This window comes from Pogona vitticeps, chromosome 1 (genome assembly GCF_051106095.1).
Source record: "Pogona vitticeps strain Pit_001003342236 chromosome 1, PviZW2.1, whole genome shotgun sequence".
In the NCBI taxonomy this organism is placed as follows: Eukaryota; Metazoa; Chordata; class Lepidosauria; order Squamata; family Agamidae; genus Pogona; species Pogona vitticeps.
This window is the reverse complement of record NC_135783.1, coordinates 926,039-943,531: the sequence shown is the minus strand read 5'-3', so window position 1 is coordinate 943,531 and position 17,493 is coordinate 926,039. Positions and strand designations below refer to the sequence as shown.

Below are 17,493 nucleotides of genomic sequence, written 5' to 3'. Positions count from 1 at the left end.
ACCTCCACGCCCCTCCAGACCAGTTTCTTTGCGCTTCTGAAAGGCGCTCAGCGGCACCTCTACGACTCGCCAGGGTGGACGTGGGGAAGCGAATCCCTAGGGGGGAGGCAGCCGCCATGGGGACTCCTTTCCCCATGTCCCCCCCCCCCATGTGAGTCACAGGGAATCCCCCTGGCTGGTTGCAAAGGCCCAGCGCGAGCCCCTTTCAGAGGCCCGGCGCATGGGCGTGGGCAAAGGGAAGAGAGCTGCTCTACCTCCTGCGGATCCGCACCCCATCCTTCTTCGAAGGCCAGGAGTGGTTCCAGCCAAGTTGTAGAGCCGGGCGTGGTGAGCCCGGGCTGTCCTGAGAACACCCCCCCCTCCTGTCACTGGGGAGTGGGAGAGGAAACCACCACGCTGTGTATTCTGTGTGCGTGGTCCTTGTTGGGCTTTGCCACCTCATTCAATGTGGCATCTCTGCTGTTCATGCACATACAAAACAGGAAGCTGTTTCAAATCGCATCAACAACCTACTTCCTTATATGTGCAGAAAAAAAGCATTCTGACAGCAGTCGAACGGACACATTTTTGAACGGGGATAAGCCCCCCCACGTCTTCAGGTCCGGCCGTCCAGAACCTTAGGTGAAGCAAGAGGACCAAAGGGTGGTGTTTAAAAGCCCACCTTGACCACGGCTGTTGGTCTCCTCCTATTTCTGCCCGAAGCAAGAGTTGGTGGAAAGCACAGGCTGGCTGCAGCCTTGCAGTGACCATGGCTAGAAAGGGGTTTTCTCAAATGCCGTTGCAAGGTAAGGCTGAATGGCCCTGCCTTGAAGGGGAAGCGGATGGTGGGCTTCCTTTGCTGCCCACAAGGGCAGGAGTGGAAGGTGGGGGCAGCTGCCTCTGTCTCTCCAGAAGGAACTGTTTGAAAGCTGGCAGGTGGGTGAGCTAGGGGGAGATGAACCCTAGCCGTTGCTGCTGGCCACAAATCTCCCCCTGCTTTCCCAACAACTTCCCCTTCCCTACACCAGACAGCCAGGCGGGAGTGGGTGCAGGTGGTACCCCCCTGAGCCAGTTGTTCGCACGGCCCTGAGTGGATCAGCCTTTCGTTAGTGGAGATGGCTTTGTTCAAGATGGTGTGTGTATCAGAGGGTTCCTGAAATAGGAAATATTTTCTTCTTCTTCTACTTCTTTTGGTGTAGTGGAGCTTTTCTAGTTTGAAGAGTTGCTGTACGTGAACATTTTGCAAGGTTCACCAATAGAGATAGTTGTGTTCCTTGTGAGTGGCCCTGGCGCCTGTGGCCACCCTCGTCTCCTGCACGTTGCCATCGCTCCAGGAGCGCCCAGCCCAGAGGGGCGTGTGGTTCTTGTCGTCTGAGCACACCTGCTTGCTTGGACTCTGAAATGCTGAGCAAGGGCTTCTAGCTCTGGGCTGTCTTTGGAGGATTGGGCCCGTGGATCCAGGACTGGCAGCCACTGCATGTGACCACGGAAGCTAGAAGAATAAGGGGTTCAAGTCCTTTGAAAATGCACTGTGAAACAACAGTTACTAAGCCCAGGATGTCATCAACAGCGAGGTGCTGTTCCAGGCAGCATTGAGGGCTTAGTCCAGCCAAACTTAAGCAAGTCTAAACTCGGTGTTTTTATCTGTGAGTTTCCCCAGAATGACTTCCAGATGAGAACAAGCCGAAGAAATCTTTCCAGTGAGATTTGTTTTCCGCCTGGGCTGCTCAGCTTCTTCTTGGTGCCTGGTGTGCATCAGACAGGTCAGCAGAGATGGAGGAGCTCTGCTCTGCCACAGGTGCCCAGAGGCGTTCAAACAATCCGCCTGTGGAGGAGGTCCCCGCTGGCCGACGTTTGTTGCCGTATAGAATCCTGTGTCCGCCAGTGAGGCTGGAGGGGCACAAGGCTGGCAGCAGCAAAAACAGAGGCACTCATATCATTATAAACATCATACGAGTGCCTCCGTTTTTGCTGCTGCCAGCCTTGTCAATTCCATTTTTCAGGATTATAATGACTAAGAGATGGTCAACCAGCCATTCATGGGCAAAGGCACCTGCATTTTTGGAGCAAAGGAAGGACAGAAGTGTTCCTGTGCAGAGCGTTAATCCAAACCAAATGTAACGGTGGCTTGTAATGCCATGGAAGGGGTGTGGCTGTTGTATCCAGCTCAGATGACCAAAGGCCCTTTTGGTCTTCTCGGCTGGACACCTTGAGGTTGAACAATACGGGAGACAACCTCTTTTTCTGTGGAATACCAGAAACCAGTGGGGAAGCTGCCAAAGGAAACTCCAGCCCCCACCATCCCTCCCAGCACCTTCTGGTACTGAAGCTCAAGGAATGGGCAGGGCCGTTTCCCAGTTAGATTCCTTCTGATCTCCCGCCCGCAAGGATGGTGAACAAGGATTCTGTGTTGTAGTTTAAGAAGAGAGAGCCACGTTGGTCTGTCCAAGCCTATCAGGCAAAACCTTGAGGGGAAAAAATAGTTACAAAAATGAAATATAAAAATTACTGAAAGATCCTTCCCCCTCCCCAGTTCCTTGCACTGAACATCTGCTAAGACAGGCAAGGCTGTTAGTCTGAAAACCAGCCCCAGTTAGAAAAGGCCGTTACCTTAACAAGAAGGCTGCACTAGGTCTTCTTGGAGTTAAGTGCGGGAGACATTGAAACATCCTGCTTTCTCAGAACAGCTGGCAGAGGTGAGCTCAGGAAGAGTGGGTTCCATTTCATTCGCTTCAAATAGTTTCTGTTGGCTGTCAGGGTGTCTTCACAGAGGCCCTGTGCCTTCTGCCATGCAGGCCCCTCTGGGCTGACGGGTGACTTCAAGGCCCTGGTTGGTCCCCCCACCCCCATTCTATTCCCTCGCCAGGTGGAAGATTTGCTCTCTCTTTAACCTGGGGCAGATGGATATCCTATCCTAGGTTGGGTGAGGGAGCCCCAGGCCCGGGGGGGGGGGGAATCTTTGGCCTGGATAAGGACATGCCTTCCCTCAATGGAAGGCATCTGAGGCTCCCCACAGAGGAGTCCGTTAGCCCCCTTGGCTTTCAGAAGGGCAGCAGGACTGTTTGTTGCAGTAAAAATAGCACAAGGTCTCGCAACACCTTAAGGATGAATAGACCCGCTATACTTAAATGACCTTGTTGCCTGCCTGAAGCCATCTGTCGTACATCACTCAATCTTCAGGGTGCCAATAAGACTTTGTGATTACACTGGCCTTTCCTCCCACAGGTTGCATCTGACTAGACAAAGGTGAATTAAAATTAAAAACTCACCAATTACATGATCTAAAGCTTATTGCAGGGTAGCCGATCCTGGAATCATCTCCTTTTACCTGAGAATCACCTTTGCTCTTGTTGTTGTTCTGCTGGTGGTGGGATGGTTTCAATATGCACTGATAGGGCTGACATCACTGGTGTCCACTTTCTGTCTAGTGGGATTGCCTGATCTGAAGGCAAAAAGGTGCTCACAGGGGTTTCATTTCTCCTCAGCTGAGTTCTTGTTGATTTTTTCCCCAAGGCATTGATGGAACAGAGCTTTGCTAAGTCACTTAGCAAAACCAACTCTTAAAATTGCCAATTAGCACCTTGTCAAAGGTAGCTTTTGCTGTTGGACTCTCTGCAAACATAGTTCTCTCTCTGTGTTCTTGATGATGCTTGCAAATGGTTTACTCCAGTGATTTCACTCACAGAAGCCTCGTGGCTGACCCCTGCCTGCCCTCTGACTAGCCCTGCCTCATATGGGGGCTGGGTGGGGGCAGAACATCCTTCCATGGCGCTGAACCGGATGTGAGCAATCGAGTTCAAATCTAAGAGGCTCTTTGTGCCAGTCCCAGGAAGGTTCTCTACCTCATGCTTGTCAATGGAGAGGGGTTTTCCCCCCACCCCTCGCTTCCTGGCCCGCTCTAGGGCAGGCAGAGCCCACCTTGGGCATAAACATCCGGTGGATGTGAGGCTTGGTTCCCTGGCCAGAGGATGGACAAAAGATGCTTGGGCTCCTGCAGATCCCCCTGTCCTCTTGTTCTGTTCCTCTCCAGTGACCACCAGGCTGTCTCAGGTCTCCTCCCCGCAGGCAGGCTGCCCGTCTCCTCTCTCAGCAGGTAAAGTCATCTCGTCCTCTCAGAAGCACAGCAAAAAAGCACTCAAGCAGGTAAGTGGAGCAGCCTTGAGCCATGTTCACCTGGCCCTCTTGGCTTGTGGGGTGAGGGGCCACAGGCCGAAGGGGTGTTGTTTCTGTTAACTGTGTCCATCTCGTGGCTCTCTTGCTAGCTGTCCCTTCTCCTTCCTGCAATTTTATTTCCTGCTTCAAGAGCCAAGAACAATTTGGAAGCTGGTCTGTTATCGAGGGATTCCTCTGCCCCAGTTCTGAGACCCCAAGCAGAGGGGCCCAGAAGGGGTTCCGACATAGGCGACAGCTCCTTGATATGAACAGACCGATAGCGACGTGGCCAGGGTTAAAACCTCATCCCACGAGCTTGCTGGGAAGAGGGTTGCCGGCATTCATGATCTTGCTCATTTGTGGGGTTTGCATCTGTCCTGCCTTTGTCCCCCAAAAGAAATTGAAGAGACCCAACAAAGTTTCCCAGAGTTGCTCTGCTGACAGGTCTCGATGACTGAACATTGTTCCTACAACTGAAAACTAGCAGGAAGCCCCCCCTCCCTCTCACATACCCCTCCCTCATTGGCAGCTCTTACCTCTTTGGCTTCTCCTCCTTGTGGCCTGCTTGCCTTCTATCCCTGAACCCCCTACATACATCCCCTCCTGTTCTAGATGGCCCGAAAATGCAGATGGATGCCCGCCGGGGCTGAAGGTGGCACCTGGGAGCTAAGGTTCCTGCCTTCTTGAGCCTCTCTGGCCATGCCCTGGTAGCTTTGCCCGCCCCATCCTTCCTGTTTTCCTGGGTCAGTCCAGTGAGCTTCGTCAGAAGACGGCACGGTGGAGGGGAGCGTTCCAAAGAGTAGTGGGAAAGGCTCTGTTCAGTCTTGTTCCAAATGTCTCTCTTGAGGTCCTGGATTCCCCTTTTGAAAAGCCATCCAGCCTGCCTGCCTTGCCTTTCCTGCTTTCTTCACTGTGTAACTCTGGTGTTTTCATCGGGAGGAAGCCCTTGGTCTTCTAAAGCCGGGGTCCCCAATCTCTGGTCTGCAACCCAGTACTGGCCCATGGCCTTGGCAGGACCAGGCCGTGGAGACAGATCTCCTGCCCCCATGCACACACATACACATGGACATGCACACACGGATGCCCTGCCCACTCGCAGGTGCACACATGGGGGCCCTGCCTACCTGTGCACGCATGTACGGGGCCCCTTGCACATGTGCCCTACTCCCCGCGCAAAGACCTTGCCCCACACCCGCGCCTCCCAACTGGTCCACAATTCGGAAAAGGTTGGGGACCACTGTTCTAAAGAACATGGGTTCCTTCCTCCCTCTATAGAAGGATCAATAGAGGCAGGACCAGAGGAAGGGAGAAACACCCCTTGTCTCTTACTGTGGGAGGAGCTTGAAAAAGTCCCACCAGAAAAATTCAAAACGGCTGACAAGAAAGCAGAAGCAGAACAGGGAAGCAGGACCTCAATAGAAAATGTTAAAAGGGGGCCAAATAGAACAGTATCCAAGGGAGGTGTAACATACTGGGTAGGGAAAGGGAGGCCATTGACTTGGGAAGAAGCCAAAAAATAAATAAAGGTTACAGCCCTACTCCTCCACCCCGAGCCCTCTGGTGAAGGGCGTGCCTTGGCATGCCAGCTGAGCAGGGCTTCCCTCTTGGAGGGGGGTCCCTTTGCCGGCCCCGCCGCCTCTTGTGCCCCACCTCCCTCTCTTTCTTCCAGGCTCTGAAGCGGAAGCAGCAGCGGAAGCAGCAGGAGTGCCGAGCCAGCGGGCCGATCTCCTCCAACCACCACCTCCTCCAGCAGCATGCCAAGGCAGCCGGCCACCAGGCGGCTCCTGCAAAGCCCGGTATGACCTGCTGGCCGGCTGCCCTTGCCCTAACCCTGGCCCTCTGGCCCCGTCTTCAGGCAACTCCTCCCAGTCGTCCCCTTGGGCTGGTCAGGAGCCGGAAGAAGAGCCTGGCCATAAATGAGCGGAGAGCAGCCAGCTTGCCCTTGGCAAACCTGAACCACATGGAATACGCCAGAGGCCCAGTCGGCACCTCCCTGAACTCACCCGTCTGTGCTTTTCCCTCGCAGCTTGGGAAGGGAAGCCGTCTGAGGGACCCTCCAGTAGCCCCCCCACCTCTACCTCAAGCTCCTCTCCCTCTGTCAGAGCCGAGCCCTCCCTGCCCGTCCTGGGGAAGAAGCCGTTCCCGCGATCAGACAGGCTCCATGCAAGTAAGACCAGCATGACTTTGGGTGGGGGGGGGGAAAGGGCCCTCCGTAAGGCAAATAAAAGGGGGGGGGACCCACACCCACCCACCCCCCAGTTTGTGAGAACAGAAGATGCTCTTGGGAGGCCCAGGACGTTTGCCCGGGATGGAAAGTTGGGAGAAAGAGGGCTAACGTCTTGCTGGAAGTTCTCAAGGAAGTGGAAGTTGTTCTTCGGGCTATTGAAGAAGAGCACGAGGTGGTCCTGAGGCAGCCGCCCTCCTTCCCTCTGGCCAAGATGTAGCCTGTTGTGGGATGCTTTGAGCAGCTTCCCTGACCTTGTCAAGAAGTATGCCCTTGGTCCCTCTGCCTCAGGGCTCCCCCCCCCCCCCCGGGTTTCTTCCAGAGCCAAAGCCACTGGCAGGAGGTGGGGAGAGCGGGGGCTGAGAGTAGCCACCGAGCTTCTAGGAAAAGGACCCCCCTCCCCTCCCGTTGAGCTGTGCCTGGGGAGGAGGGGGGAGCTCTTTCTCCTGCCACCCCTGCCCCATCTGCTGCAATCAGGATGATGCCGACCTGTGCTCCTTTTCCAGGGCAGCTGAAGAGGACGAAATGTGCCGAAATTGACGTGGAGACGCCCGACTCCATCCTGGTGAACACCAACCTCCGGGCTCTGATCAACAAGCACACCTTCTCCTTGCTCCCCGTGGACGGCCAGCAGCGGCTGCTTCTGCTGCTCCCGGAGGTGGACCGGCAGGTGAGCGGTGGGCCGGGGGGGGGAAGGGTTAGGGTCAGGGGATGGTGAGTCGCCTTCTACCCACTGCCCCCGACGCGCGCGCGTGCACACACGCGCACACACGCGCACACACACACACACGCGCACACACACACACACACACACACACACACACACACACACACACACACACACACACACACACACCCGTCTTGCAGACCAGACCACAGTGTGCGGGGCCTGGGCTGGCCCCTGTCTGCTTCCGGAGAGGCTTCTGCCCCCTTGGGCCAATCCAGAGTTGCCCACGGCAGCACGTTCAGTGGCCTGTGGCTTGCGGCGCCCACCCTGAGTTGCCTGCTCCTCCTACCAAGGATTTGGACAGTTCTTATTTCAGCTGTGCCTCCTCAGTCCAGAGCCTGTGCATGCGTGTGTTGGGTTCTCCTAAGAGAGCCCCTCTTGTGGCCAGGAGTCTTGTGGCAGGGGTGGGGAAGAGAGCCTGGCTGTCCCGTCGTCATTCATGGTCTCTCTCTCTCTTTCTCTCCCTTTCTCTCTTTCTCAGGCTGGGGTGGACGGTTTGCTGAAGCTGAGCACTTCGGCTCTCAACAACGAGTTCTTCACTTCAGCAGCCCAGGGTTGGAAGGAGCGGCTCTCGGAAGGTGAGGTCAGCGTGGGTGGGAAGTTTGGAGGGGAGGGAGGGGGTGGCGGTTTGGATGTTTGATTTTCCTGGGCGGGGGGGGGGCTGCAGTGAGGAAAGCCAACATGGCCTCCACGGGGAGTGGAACATCCCACAGGTTCCCATTGAGAAAAGCTGGAGCTGCTCTGGCTTCCGAATGTGGCCTTTTTTGGGGGTGGGGGGTCGCAGGAGGGGAAGGCCAGCGATCCCCTGCCAGACTCTTCCCCCGACGTCCCCCTTTTGCTTGTCCGTGCGACAGGGGAGTTCACCCCAGAGATGCAGCTGCGGCTGCGGCAGGAGCTGGAGAAAGAGAAGAAAGTGGAGCCGTGGAAGGAGCGTTTCTTTGAAAGCTACTACGGCCAGAGGTGAGACGCTCGGCTGGTCCTCGCAGGCACCTCTCCCTTTGGTGGGGAGACGTCCCTGAGCAGAGGCTCCAAACCAAGTCGCGATGGGCAAAGCTTCTTCGGGGGATCCCGTGATGGCGCTTCGCCCCGTGCCAAGCCCTCAGAAAGGAAGATGCTCCATTTTGCCTTGGTGCGGGGGCGGCAGCATCTCTGGGTGCCTGAGTGTAAGACCAGGAAGAGGGGCAGAGAGAAGTGCCGGGAAGAGAGGGGCTTGTAAACATGGTCTTCCGGGGGGGGGGGGGCAGGCGGGTTAAGTGCTGTGGAGGGGGGCAGCTGATGGCCCTGACTGGCTGTGAGGAAGTGCAAGGAGGGGCATTTCAGACCATGGCTGGGGAGAGCACCTGCAACAGTTGGAGAAGCAGCAAGCAGGTTGGAAAGGGGGAAGGAGAGAGAGAGAGAGAGAGAGAGAGATGGGGCCCAAGGTGGCTCGGAATTCGGCTTGGGGGGGGGACTGAGATTCCTTCAGCTTTTAGCCCATGGTTCTCTCCTCCTCGTCCTCCTCCTGCTGGGGGCCCAGTGGGGCCAGGAGCCCTCATGGTCAAATCCCTTGGGACGCTTGGACCTTGTCCTGCATGAACGGCCCTGGCCTGTGTCAAACCGCAGAGAAGCCAGCGCGTGTGTGCGTGGAGGAGGGCCGCCCTGTATCTGACCGGTTCCTCTCCTTTCTCCTCCTGCTTCTAGTTCTGGGCTGAGTCCCGAAGAGGCCAGGCTCCTCACCTCCTCTCCCACGGCGGTTCAGAGAGATGCCCCCGCCAGGAGCACGGGAACCCTGCTGCAGAAAGGTCCGCCTGCCTCCGTCGCTGGGCCTCCTGGCGGAGAGGCGGCCGGTCCCCCAGCCCGGGGGACCAAGACGCCGGATCTCTCGGCTTGCCATGTGGAGCCCGCCGTGGCGGCTCCTGGCAAGGAAGAGGCTGTCTCTCCAGCGCCCTCTCCTGTGGCGCCGCCAGCGCCCGCCAGAGTCGCGGAGATGCCGGGGCCTCTCGCCGCAGCGGGCGGCCCCTCCTGGATCGGTGGCCAGGCTGCCTGCAGGCCTTCCTTGGGGGTGAAGGCAGAGGATGAGCCCCTCCAGGGAGAGCCGGGGGAGGAGGAGGCGCCAGCCCCAGCCAAGAGCTCCAGCCAACCAAAGAGCCCGGCGGCCGGTCCTGGACCCGGTTCTCCTCCTGAGAAAGAGGCCCAGGGGAGGCCCCCCAAGGAGGAAGACGTTGCCGCTGCCCTGGAGCCGATGGACACCGCTGGAGGCCAGGCGCTCAAGAGGAGGACGGGCGCTCCTGAGGAGGAGGGTCTGGCCACGCCCGAGAAGCGGCCCCTCCTGACTGAGCAGAGCCCCTCGAGGCCACCTTTTCAGGCCCCCCCACAGCACTTTCCCACCCCACCTGTGCCAAAGGTCCCTCCGCTCAGGGTAAGCCGGGCCCCTCTCGCCTCACTCCACTGGGGATGCTGGGGACTCTGGCAGGTGCGCTTGTCCACCCGGGGCCCCCCCCACGGCCTGGCGAGAAAAAACCCTGCCTTGCCCCGAACACAGGTGCCTGGCAGGGTCTTGAGAGGAGAGCTGAGCGGAGTGTGTGTGTGTGCGTGCGTGCGTGTGTGCGCCAGTCCCCGTCCCCTGTAATGCTGTGCAAGGCTTCCGTGTAAGAGATACCAGGCATGCCTTTCTCCCCACCCAAGTCCATCTCTCTGTGGAAGAGAGGTTCTCCTCGAGAAAAGCCCTTGCTCCCTCGGGCCTTCTTGGGCCTTCGGTCTGATGTTTTCAGGGGGAAATGGGGCAGCCCTCTGTCGGATCTGCTTGGATGTGGAGTCCTGCCTCGAGCAGCGGAGTGAGACTCCATGACCTTATTGGCCCCCTTCCGACTCCGGGATGCTGCGAGTCTGCGGGTCTTCCAGGCTCCCTCTCCCCCCCCCCCCACCTCCCCCCGGTCTGGAAGTGAATGTTCCAGCAAGCGTCCCCTCTCGCAGCCTCTTGGCATTAGAGGCAGAAGGGAGGGCCTGCCTTCGGAGCCCCCGTGCCTGACAGATCTCTGCGACGGGGAGGGGGCCTGCCTTTTGGGACGCCATCCCCTGGTGTGGGGGTGGGAGGGAGGTGATCTGTCTTCTTTTTCTTCTTCTTCTTCTTCTTCTTCTTCTTCTTCTTCTTCTTCTTCTTCTTCTTCTTCTTCTTCTTCTTCGGTCCAGCAGCTGACATCTCTGCCTGCTCTCTTCCAGATTCCCATCTCCAGGATCCAACGAGGGCCGGCGCCCTTTCCTGCCGGCCAGTGCCCCCCCAGGGCCAGCCCCCCTCTCGCCCTCGGCGGTCCCCGCAGGACTGGGGCCCGGACGCTGGCCGACATCAAGGCCCGGGCTCAGATGGCCCGGGCCCAGCGGGCCGCCGCCGCTGCCGCCGCCGCCGCCTCGCTTTCTGCTGCTCCTGCCTCCCTGGTGGGGACCATCCCGGGGCCGGGGCCAGGTGGGGGGAGAGCCGAGGAGGGGAGGGGCCCTGCCCCCGGGGGGCCGCGTGGAGCTGCGCTGGGCCTGGTCTCCCCTGGAGGCGGGGCAGGTCCCGGAGGGCCTGGGCTCCCCCCTCCCGACCCCTGGCCCCCCACCCAGCGCCCAGCCTCCGGCGGTGCTGCGAGAACACAGCTACAGCCGGCTCCCACCGCCCGGCCCGGAGCGCCGGCAGAGACCTCGCCCCCCGCCCAGCCGGCAGTGAGGGCGGCCCCCAGCCCCTCGCTGGGCGTACGGGGGCCTCCCTCGACCTCGGCACCCGGGAGGGTCATTTCCTGGAAGGCCTCTCCAGCTCCCACCCAGGACTCCCAGCCGGCCTCTGGCTTTGGGGCCCCTGTTTCTGGGGCCAGCCCCCCCTCCCCCCTGCTGCCCATCTCTCAGGCGTCTTCTGAATCCTTCAAAAGCCCTCCTCCTCCTCCTCCCCCGGCATCTCCTGCAGGTGCTGGGCTGGCTCTGCCCAGCAGCCCTTGGCCGGCAGCCCCAGCCAGCCTCAACCTGACCCCCAGCTCCTCGGGGGCAAGCCGGAGCCCCGCAGGTCCCGCCCGGGCCGCCAGCAGCACCCGCATTCCTGCCAACAACCCGCTGGTGGCTCAGCTGCTGCAGGGCAAGGAGGTCCCCCTGGAGCAGATCCTGCCCAAGCCCCTCGTGCTCCGTGTGGAGATGAAGACGGTCGCGCTCCCCGTGGCGAAGGCAGGCCAGGAGCCACCTGCCACCCCTCGGCTTCTCCCTCCCAGGGACGCTGCAGAAGGACGGCCGCCCCTCCTCTCTTTCCCCTCGGGAGGGAGGGCCCTGGGCTCCCCCCTGGGGGGCAGGCCTGCTCCCGGTTCAGCCTTCTCTCAGCCCGACCAGCTGGGGGCCACTTCTGCTGGCCTGGGCTCCTGCCAGGAAGCTTCAGGGCCAGCAGCCCAGGAGCCGCTCTGCCAAGGCCTGACGCAGAGGGGCACCCCACGGGCTCTGCCGGCTGGCCCTCCCCCGCCTCCCCACTTGCCCGCAAGCCGGAGCTTCGTGCTGGGATTTGCCGGCAGAAGGACCTCCAGACCGGCCATGTCCGGACACTACCTTCTGAACATTTCCACCTACGGGCGCTGCCCGGAAAACCTTCGGAGGAGTCTGGCCGTGCCTCCCCCAGAGAGCTGCCTGGGCCCGGAGGAAGAGGAGGAGGAGGAGGAGGAGGAAGAGCCAGATGCCGGAGGCAGCAGCGCTGGCGTCAGTGACAAGGAAGAGGGAGGAGAGGCGGTGCCCTGCGATGCCGAGCACCATGTAGCCCATGTGGTGGTACAGGAGGAGACCCCGGCTCACCAGCGAGGAGAAGCCGGAGCCCAAGGGATCCCCAGAACCGGCGCAGAGAAAGGAGAGCAGGGGACCGGAGGCCGGAAGGAGGGGGGCCGCCTCCTGTTCTCAGCTGGCCAAGGCGACACGGCCGAAAGAAGCACCGTGGCCAGGGACTTCCTCCAGACCACCCAGACTGTGACGGGGGAGCGGAGGCCTCGCCGCACGGAGCTTTGCGCCAGTGCCCCGGTGGACGTGACCTCGCCCCGGCCCCAACTGTTCTCCCCCTCTCCCCCTCCCCGGTTCTTTGGGGGCCCTGGGGCTGCCCCCCAGCTGGTCAGGACCGGCTACAGCGGCACCATCAACGTCTCCACTTCTCCGGACCTCCACCAGGAGGCGCTGCTGTCAGGGCTCTCGGACCCCAGCGGCATGGGGGACGTGGTGTCCTTCTCCGTGACGGTCACCACCATCCCCAGCGGGCAGGCGAGGAGCGCCAGCGGCGGCCTCGGGCAGCCCCTCCTCCACGGCCAGGCCTTTTCGGAAGACGGGGGCCTGGAGGACCTGCCCTCCAAGTGCTACTGCCGCCTGAAAGCCATGATTGTCTGCAAGGGCTGCGGCGCCTTCTGCCACGACGACTGCATCGGCCCCTCCAAGCTCTGCGTGGCCTGCCTGGTGGTGCGGTAGCGGTGCTTTCGATGGGAGGAGAGAGAGGAGCGCGCCGCCCGTGGGGCAGGGCAATGCCATAGGGGCGTCAGGCACCACCAGGGAGGCCCCCCTCCCTGCTGCCCACCCCTCCCCCTTGTGGCTTCGAGAGCGAAGAAAGCAACTTCCGCGGTCAGCTGGGTCCTCGGGACGAGTGTTTGCACTTACGAAATCATGTAAATACGTTGCATTGTTTTGTCTTAAAAATTATTTCTCCGAATCTCTTGAGATTTAATCTCTTGATTTGAGCTCCCTGTTGGTTGGGCCTTGCGGCCCTTGCTCAGAAGAGCCCTGCGGTTCCCAGCAGGGAGGCCTCCCGGTCTTTCTCTGGCTTGGGTGGGCCGCTGCGGGTTCCCAGGGGTAGCCTCTTCTGTTTCCTTCCATGTGAACGAAGGCGTGCGTGCCCACGCACGGTGTGTCCGCTCAGGCGGGATATCCTCTGTGGGTTCTCTCCATTGCCCTTCGGAGAAGGCAGGGGGACTCCATGCTCTCTGGATCACTAGGAAGCAGCGCAGGGCAGCTCAGAACTCTGGAAAGCTCCCCAAGGAGAGCCGGAGGGCTGGTCCCTGCCAGGGGCCGAAGCCGTGGGCTGGAGGTGATCCATCTTCCCCTCCCCAGTCTCTGGGAGCCAGCCCCTTTGCCCTGGAGCGCTTTCCATGCTCAGCTCCATCCTCCCGTCCGTCCTTGGAGAAAACGGTCCCCTCCAGAGCAGTCTGGCCATCACTTGGAGAACATTGCTGGGTCCTGAGCATCCAGAGGGAGCCTCTTTCTCCCCCCACCTGGCCCCCTTCCTGTCACTCCTGCCGAGGGGTGCCATAGCTGCACAAGCCCCCCCTCCCACCTAGTTCCGCACTAGCTGGTAGGTAAGGAAGCTGTCGCTCAGCAGGAAGGAAAACACGCTCAGGAAAGTTCAGGACGACCGGACCGGACCGACCCTGAAGGTTGGGAAGGAGGGGTGTTCAGGGAGATTGGCTGGAGGGAGAAGCATCACCTGCTCCCGCCCCGTTTTGCCTTGCTTTTGGCCGCGTCCAGCAGGAGCCGAAGGCCCTGACTGGGCTGAGGGGCTGTCTTGGCGGTCCCTCCAGGAGACTTGTCGTAAAGGGGGGGGGGGGGAGACGTGTAAGTGAGGAGAGGAGGAGGGCCAAGGCTTCACCAGAGGTGCAGAGGCTCCTCTGGGCCAACATCTACACTAGGGGTAGCCACTCCAGGCTGGAGGAACCTGGAGGGTTGCCCTAGGGCCTGGCCCTCCCCCAACCCCCCCCCCCCATTATTTTCAGAATTTCTTTATTAGTCCTGAGAGGCTGCCGGAAGGAATTTCTCCACCGGGCAGAGCTTATCCCTCTGAGCTGCTGGAGGAAGAGACTTTGGGTTTCGAAAGAAGTGTTGCCCCCTGTGGAAACGTCAGGTGGGGGGTGGGGGAGGGCAACATGTGGTGTTTGCCCCAGTGCCCCTGGGGGGCAGGTGGGGGGCTGCCTCTTCCTCTGAGCTGCCCTTGGCTTGTTCTGGGTTTTCCTTTGGCTGCCGGAAGACCAGGTGGCCGGGGGGGGGGGCGGGGGGAGGCAAGGCAGGGTCGGGTCTGAAGCCTGAGCCGGGGCCCCTCTGTGGCTTTGCCAGGGCCTTCAGTGTCCTGCCGCAGAGGCTCCAGGCTTGGGGGGGGGGGTTTGAGGGTCCCACCCCCTCTCCTCCTCTTTGCACGACTGTCTCAAACGCCAGCTGAGTGAAGGCGAAGCTTGAGCGCTGTCCGTGGCCTCTCACTCCTCATAGACCCTCAGCAGAAGCTTTGCCTTTTTCACAGCAGTCCCATGCAGGACTGACATTTCCACTGAGTGGCAGGTCCCTCCTCTACAATCTCTGTCTTAGCTAATCTCATGTCAGTTGTGAGCCTGTCAGCATCCGTGAGAAGCTGGGGGTGTTTTTAAGACCCTTTTTGCCAATCTGTCTCCAGTCTTTTTGGGTTTTCCACCATTCTGAATCATCGTCTTCTGCAAACAGGACCTCTTCCCTGCTCAGCCATAACTCATAGAGCACAATTCCTGTTCGCTTCATGAACAGATTAAAAGCATTTGTTCCAATACGGATAATTGGGGGCACCCCGTTCTGTCTTCATGGCGAGAACGCTATCCCTGGATAACTGCTCTCTAGTGCATGTTCTTTAACTAGTTGCTTCTCCATAAGAAGATCTCTTATCCCAGAAGAATCAACATCGTCTCAGGAATCTTTTGGTGAGGAATTATATCAAAGGTCCATCTGTTCCCAAGTGAAAAATGGCAGCCGGATTCACTCCTATCTATGCATTTGTTGACACAGCCCAAGAACGTCCCCAGTAGATGCTGTAGTTTAATCCCACTGGGAAGGTCTTGCTGATTGCATTAAGGTCCTAAGTTTAAATTCCTTTACCTTGAAAAAAAGGATTTTATATTGGCTGGCTTTTTTCCTCCCACATTACCAAGGAGGCCAATGCTACTGCTTTGTCACAAAAGTTGTTTCTCACAAAGAGGGCCATTGTAGGTCTCCTGTGCCAGATGATCTTTCGGGCATAGTCCACGTACACGCAAGTGCAAAGTCACTTGTTACTGCTCCTTGTTTAGGTTCATTTGAGCTCTCTAGCTTCCCTTTGGGTACCACTCATAGAATCATCCTAGACAAATCAGGGTAGCAACAGCTTTTTCATGGATCACCAGAAAACGTTGCATTTGATTCAGTTGCCCTGCGGCAGTTTTGGTTGGAGCTTTGAAAAAGCGCAAGCTTTTCTGTGGCTGCCAACCTTCATCAGACCAAGAGGTAAAATCCCAAAAGGTTGAACTCTGCAGTGAGAGATTTTTGGGAGGTTATGTGTCTTATTGCTTCTGACAGAGGTGTGAATCACATGGGAGAAAGAAAGGGTCAAAGCAGGAGCCTGAGCACCACCGGCACTCCAGAGGCAGGAATTCCCAACTAGACTCTTGTTCCTCTCCCACCCCACCCCCACAGGAGGGTCAAAATTCCCCCCCCCCCGTTTATTTTTCCTTCCTCATAATGCAGACTAATAGGGAAGAACACAGTGTTCCTCTTTTTTTCTCTGTCTTCTATTCAGCACTGGTTAGTCCTCCTCGAGTCTTGTGTCCAGTTCTCGACACCAGACTTTAAGAAGGATGCCAACAACCTGGAGCAAGTTCAGAGGAGGGTGACAAGGAGGATCAGGGGGCTGGAAACCAAGTCCTTGGAGAAAAGATGGAAAGAACTCGGCCTGTTTAGCCTTGAGAAAATAAGCCTTGAGGGGAGAGTCGCTCCTCTTCTTCCAGGGGCACTTTGTTCTAGTCTAGGATGCCTGGACTTGGGGTTTCTTGGCATGGCTAAAGGCTTCTTGAGGATGTCAAGGCTGTAGGTGAACTATGGAGATGCCATTCTCACAACTGTTGTACGTTGGTGTTGACCGGAGGCCTCCTTAGGACTTTGGAAGGGCACACGGCTCGTGTCGTTCCAGAATGGCGGCAGGCAGGTGGGGCGTCAGTGGGGCCAGGCAGTGGCTGACCTCCCATCCGCTCTGCCCTCCACTTGGAGAGGCCAGAGGTGCTTCGGGAAGGGGCAGGAGGCAAGTGCCAGAGGGCGAGGTCAGCGGCCTCTTCCCAGGACAAGCTCCACCTTGACTTCTCAAAATAGCTTTTCAGAAGCCTCCTTGGATGGGGACCTCCTCTGCTGGCTCACTTCTCAGTTGCAAGGAGAGGTGGTGATCGGTCCCACGGCTGAAAAGAACAGAAAACAAACAAACAAACAAATGTTTTGGCAAATCTTGCAACCCGCAGAGCAGAGGAACCGCTTAGGGGTCCAGAGCCCTGTCCTCCCATTGCCCTTGGCGGGGCAGTTCAAGGCAAGAAATATCCCTGTCTTGAGGAGGGACAATCCTGTCGTGCCTGCCACCTTTCTGGGTGCAAAAGGAGCTGTGCCGTGCACTGCCACCATTGCCGCCCTTTGGCCCGGCATGGCCCAGGCAGCTTCCTCCTTGTAAGGATTGATGCACCTGGCCTGACCTTTGTCAGGGGTGGGGACGGCAGGGTGACACGCCCAGGGACCGGGCTGAAGCCGCGGGTCTCCCTAGTTTGGTCGGGCTCCACACCCGACCCTGATGGAGGGGAGAGACTCTGGAGAGAAAAACCAGGAGCTCACCGGTGGAGTGGATCCCTCCACTGGGTTCCGTCTTATCTGCCTGCCTGCCTCCCTCCTTCCCTCCCTCCCTCCCTCCCTCTCTCTCAGGCTTCCATCACGGCTTCCCAAAGCTTTGGCGGCCTCTCCTTGCCCTGCCTTGTTCCACCCCGTCCCCTCTGTTAGCTGGCCTTCAGCCCCTCTGGGGATCCTGTCCAAGCGTTACTGCGATGCCAGGAGAGGCTGCTGGGGGGAATCCAGGTTGAAAGCCAATGAGAATCTCTTGGTATGCTTTTGCGGGAGGGCCTCAGGCGAGGGGTGGGTGTCGGCAGCAGCGTCGTCCGGTATGGTGGATGCCGGGCTGAGCAGGGAGACCCACACAGCCTGAGGAGAGCAGGGTCTTCCTCCCAGCCCTTGGTGCTCAAGGCATTTTAGGGCTGCTGCTGGGCCATCGAGGGCCTCTCAGGGCGGCTAGTCAAATTGCACTAAGGATGGCTGTGACTCAGGGTCAGCCTGGCCACTTGCGTCCCGGGAGTTGCTCTTGAGTAGATGCTGAGCCCCCTCGGGACCGGGCAGGGCCACTCTCAGCTTTTCAGCCTGGGGTTGGGTCCGGGGTCTTTCACATTCAACACCGTTTTTTTTTCCCCTGTTGGGGAAGCCTGTCTGTATGCACAGCAGTAGGAGGGTCTTTCAACTCCCCGCTCCCAATGTCTGCTTACCTATCTATTTATCTATTTATTTATTTATTTGTAGAAGTACCTACAGTACGTCTCTGCCTTCTGGTGCTTATATGCCATTCTGCGCGGCTAATGGCAAAGGAAACCAGACACAAAGCATTAATGCA

General features: G+C 58.8%; 1 protein-coding gene across 4 annotated transcripts in view; it reads left to right on the top strand.

Annotated features, from left to right (window-relative positions):
- Nucleotides 1-12,750, top strand: part of ASXL2 (ASXL transcriptional regulator 2) — a 60,370-nt gene extending 47,620 nt beyond the window's left edge. For 3 of the 4 annotated variants that reach the window (XM_072985744.2, XM_072985752.2, XM_078381217.1), the window contains 8 exons: nucleotides 4,010-4,122; nucleotides 5,801-5,927; nucleotides 6,158-6,298; nucleotides 6,862-7,025; nucleotides 7,564-7,660; nucleotides 7,937-8,042; nucleotides 8,763-9,480; nucleotides 10,281-12,750. In XM_072985744.2, coding sequence (XP_072841845.2) covers nucleotides 4,010-4,122; nucleotides 5,801-5,927; nucleotides 6,158-6,298; nucleotides 6,862-7,025; nucleotides 7,564-7,660; nucleotides 7,937-8,042; nucleotides 8,763-9,480; nucleotides 10,281-12,512 — 3,698 coding nt within the window. In that variant the 3' untranslated portion in view covers nucleotides 12,513-12,750. Of the gene's footprint in view, nucleotides 1-175; nucleotides 786-4,009; nucleotides 4,123-5,800; nucleotides 5,928-6,157; nucleotides 6,299-6,861; nucleotides 7,026-7,563; nucleotides 7,661-7,936; nucleotides 8,043-8,762; nucleotides 9,481-10,280 lie in introns of those variants that run through there. The other variant, XM_072985758.2, reaches the window with a different exon arrangement.
- The last annotated feature ends 4,743 nt before the right edge of the window (nucleotides 12,751-17,493 follow it).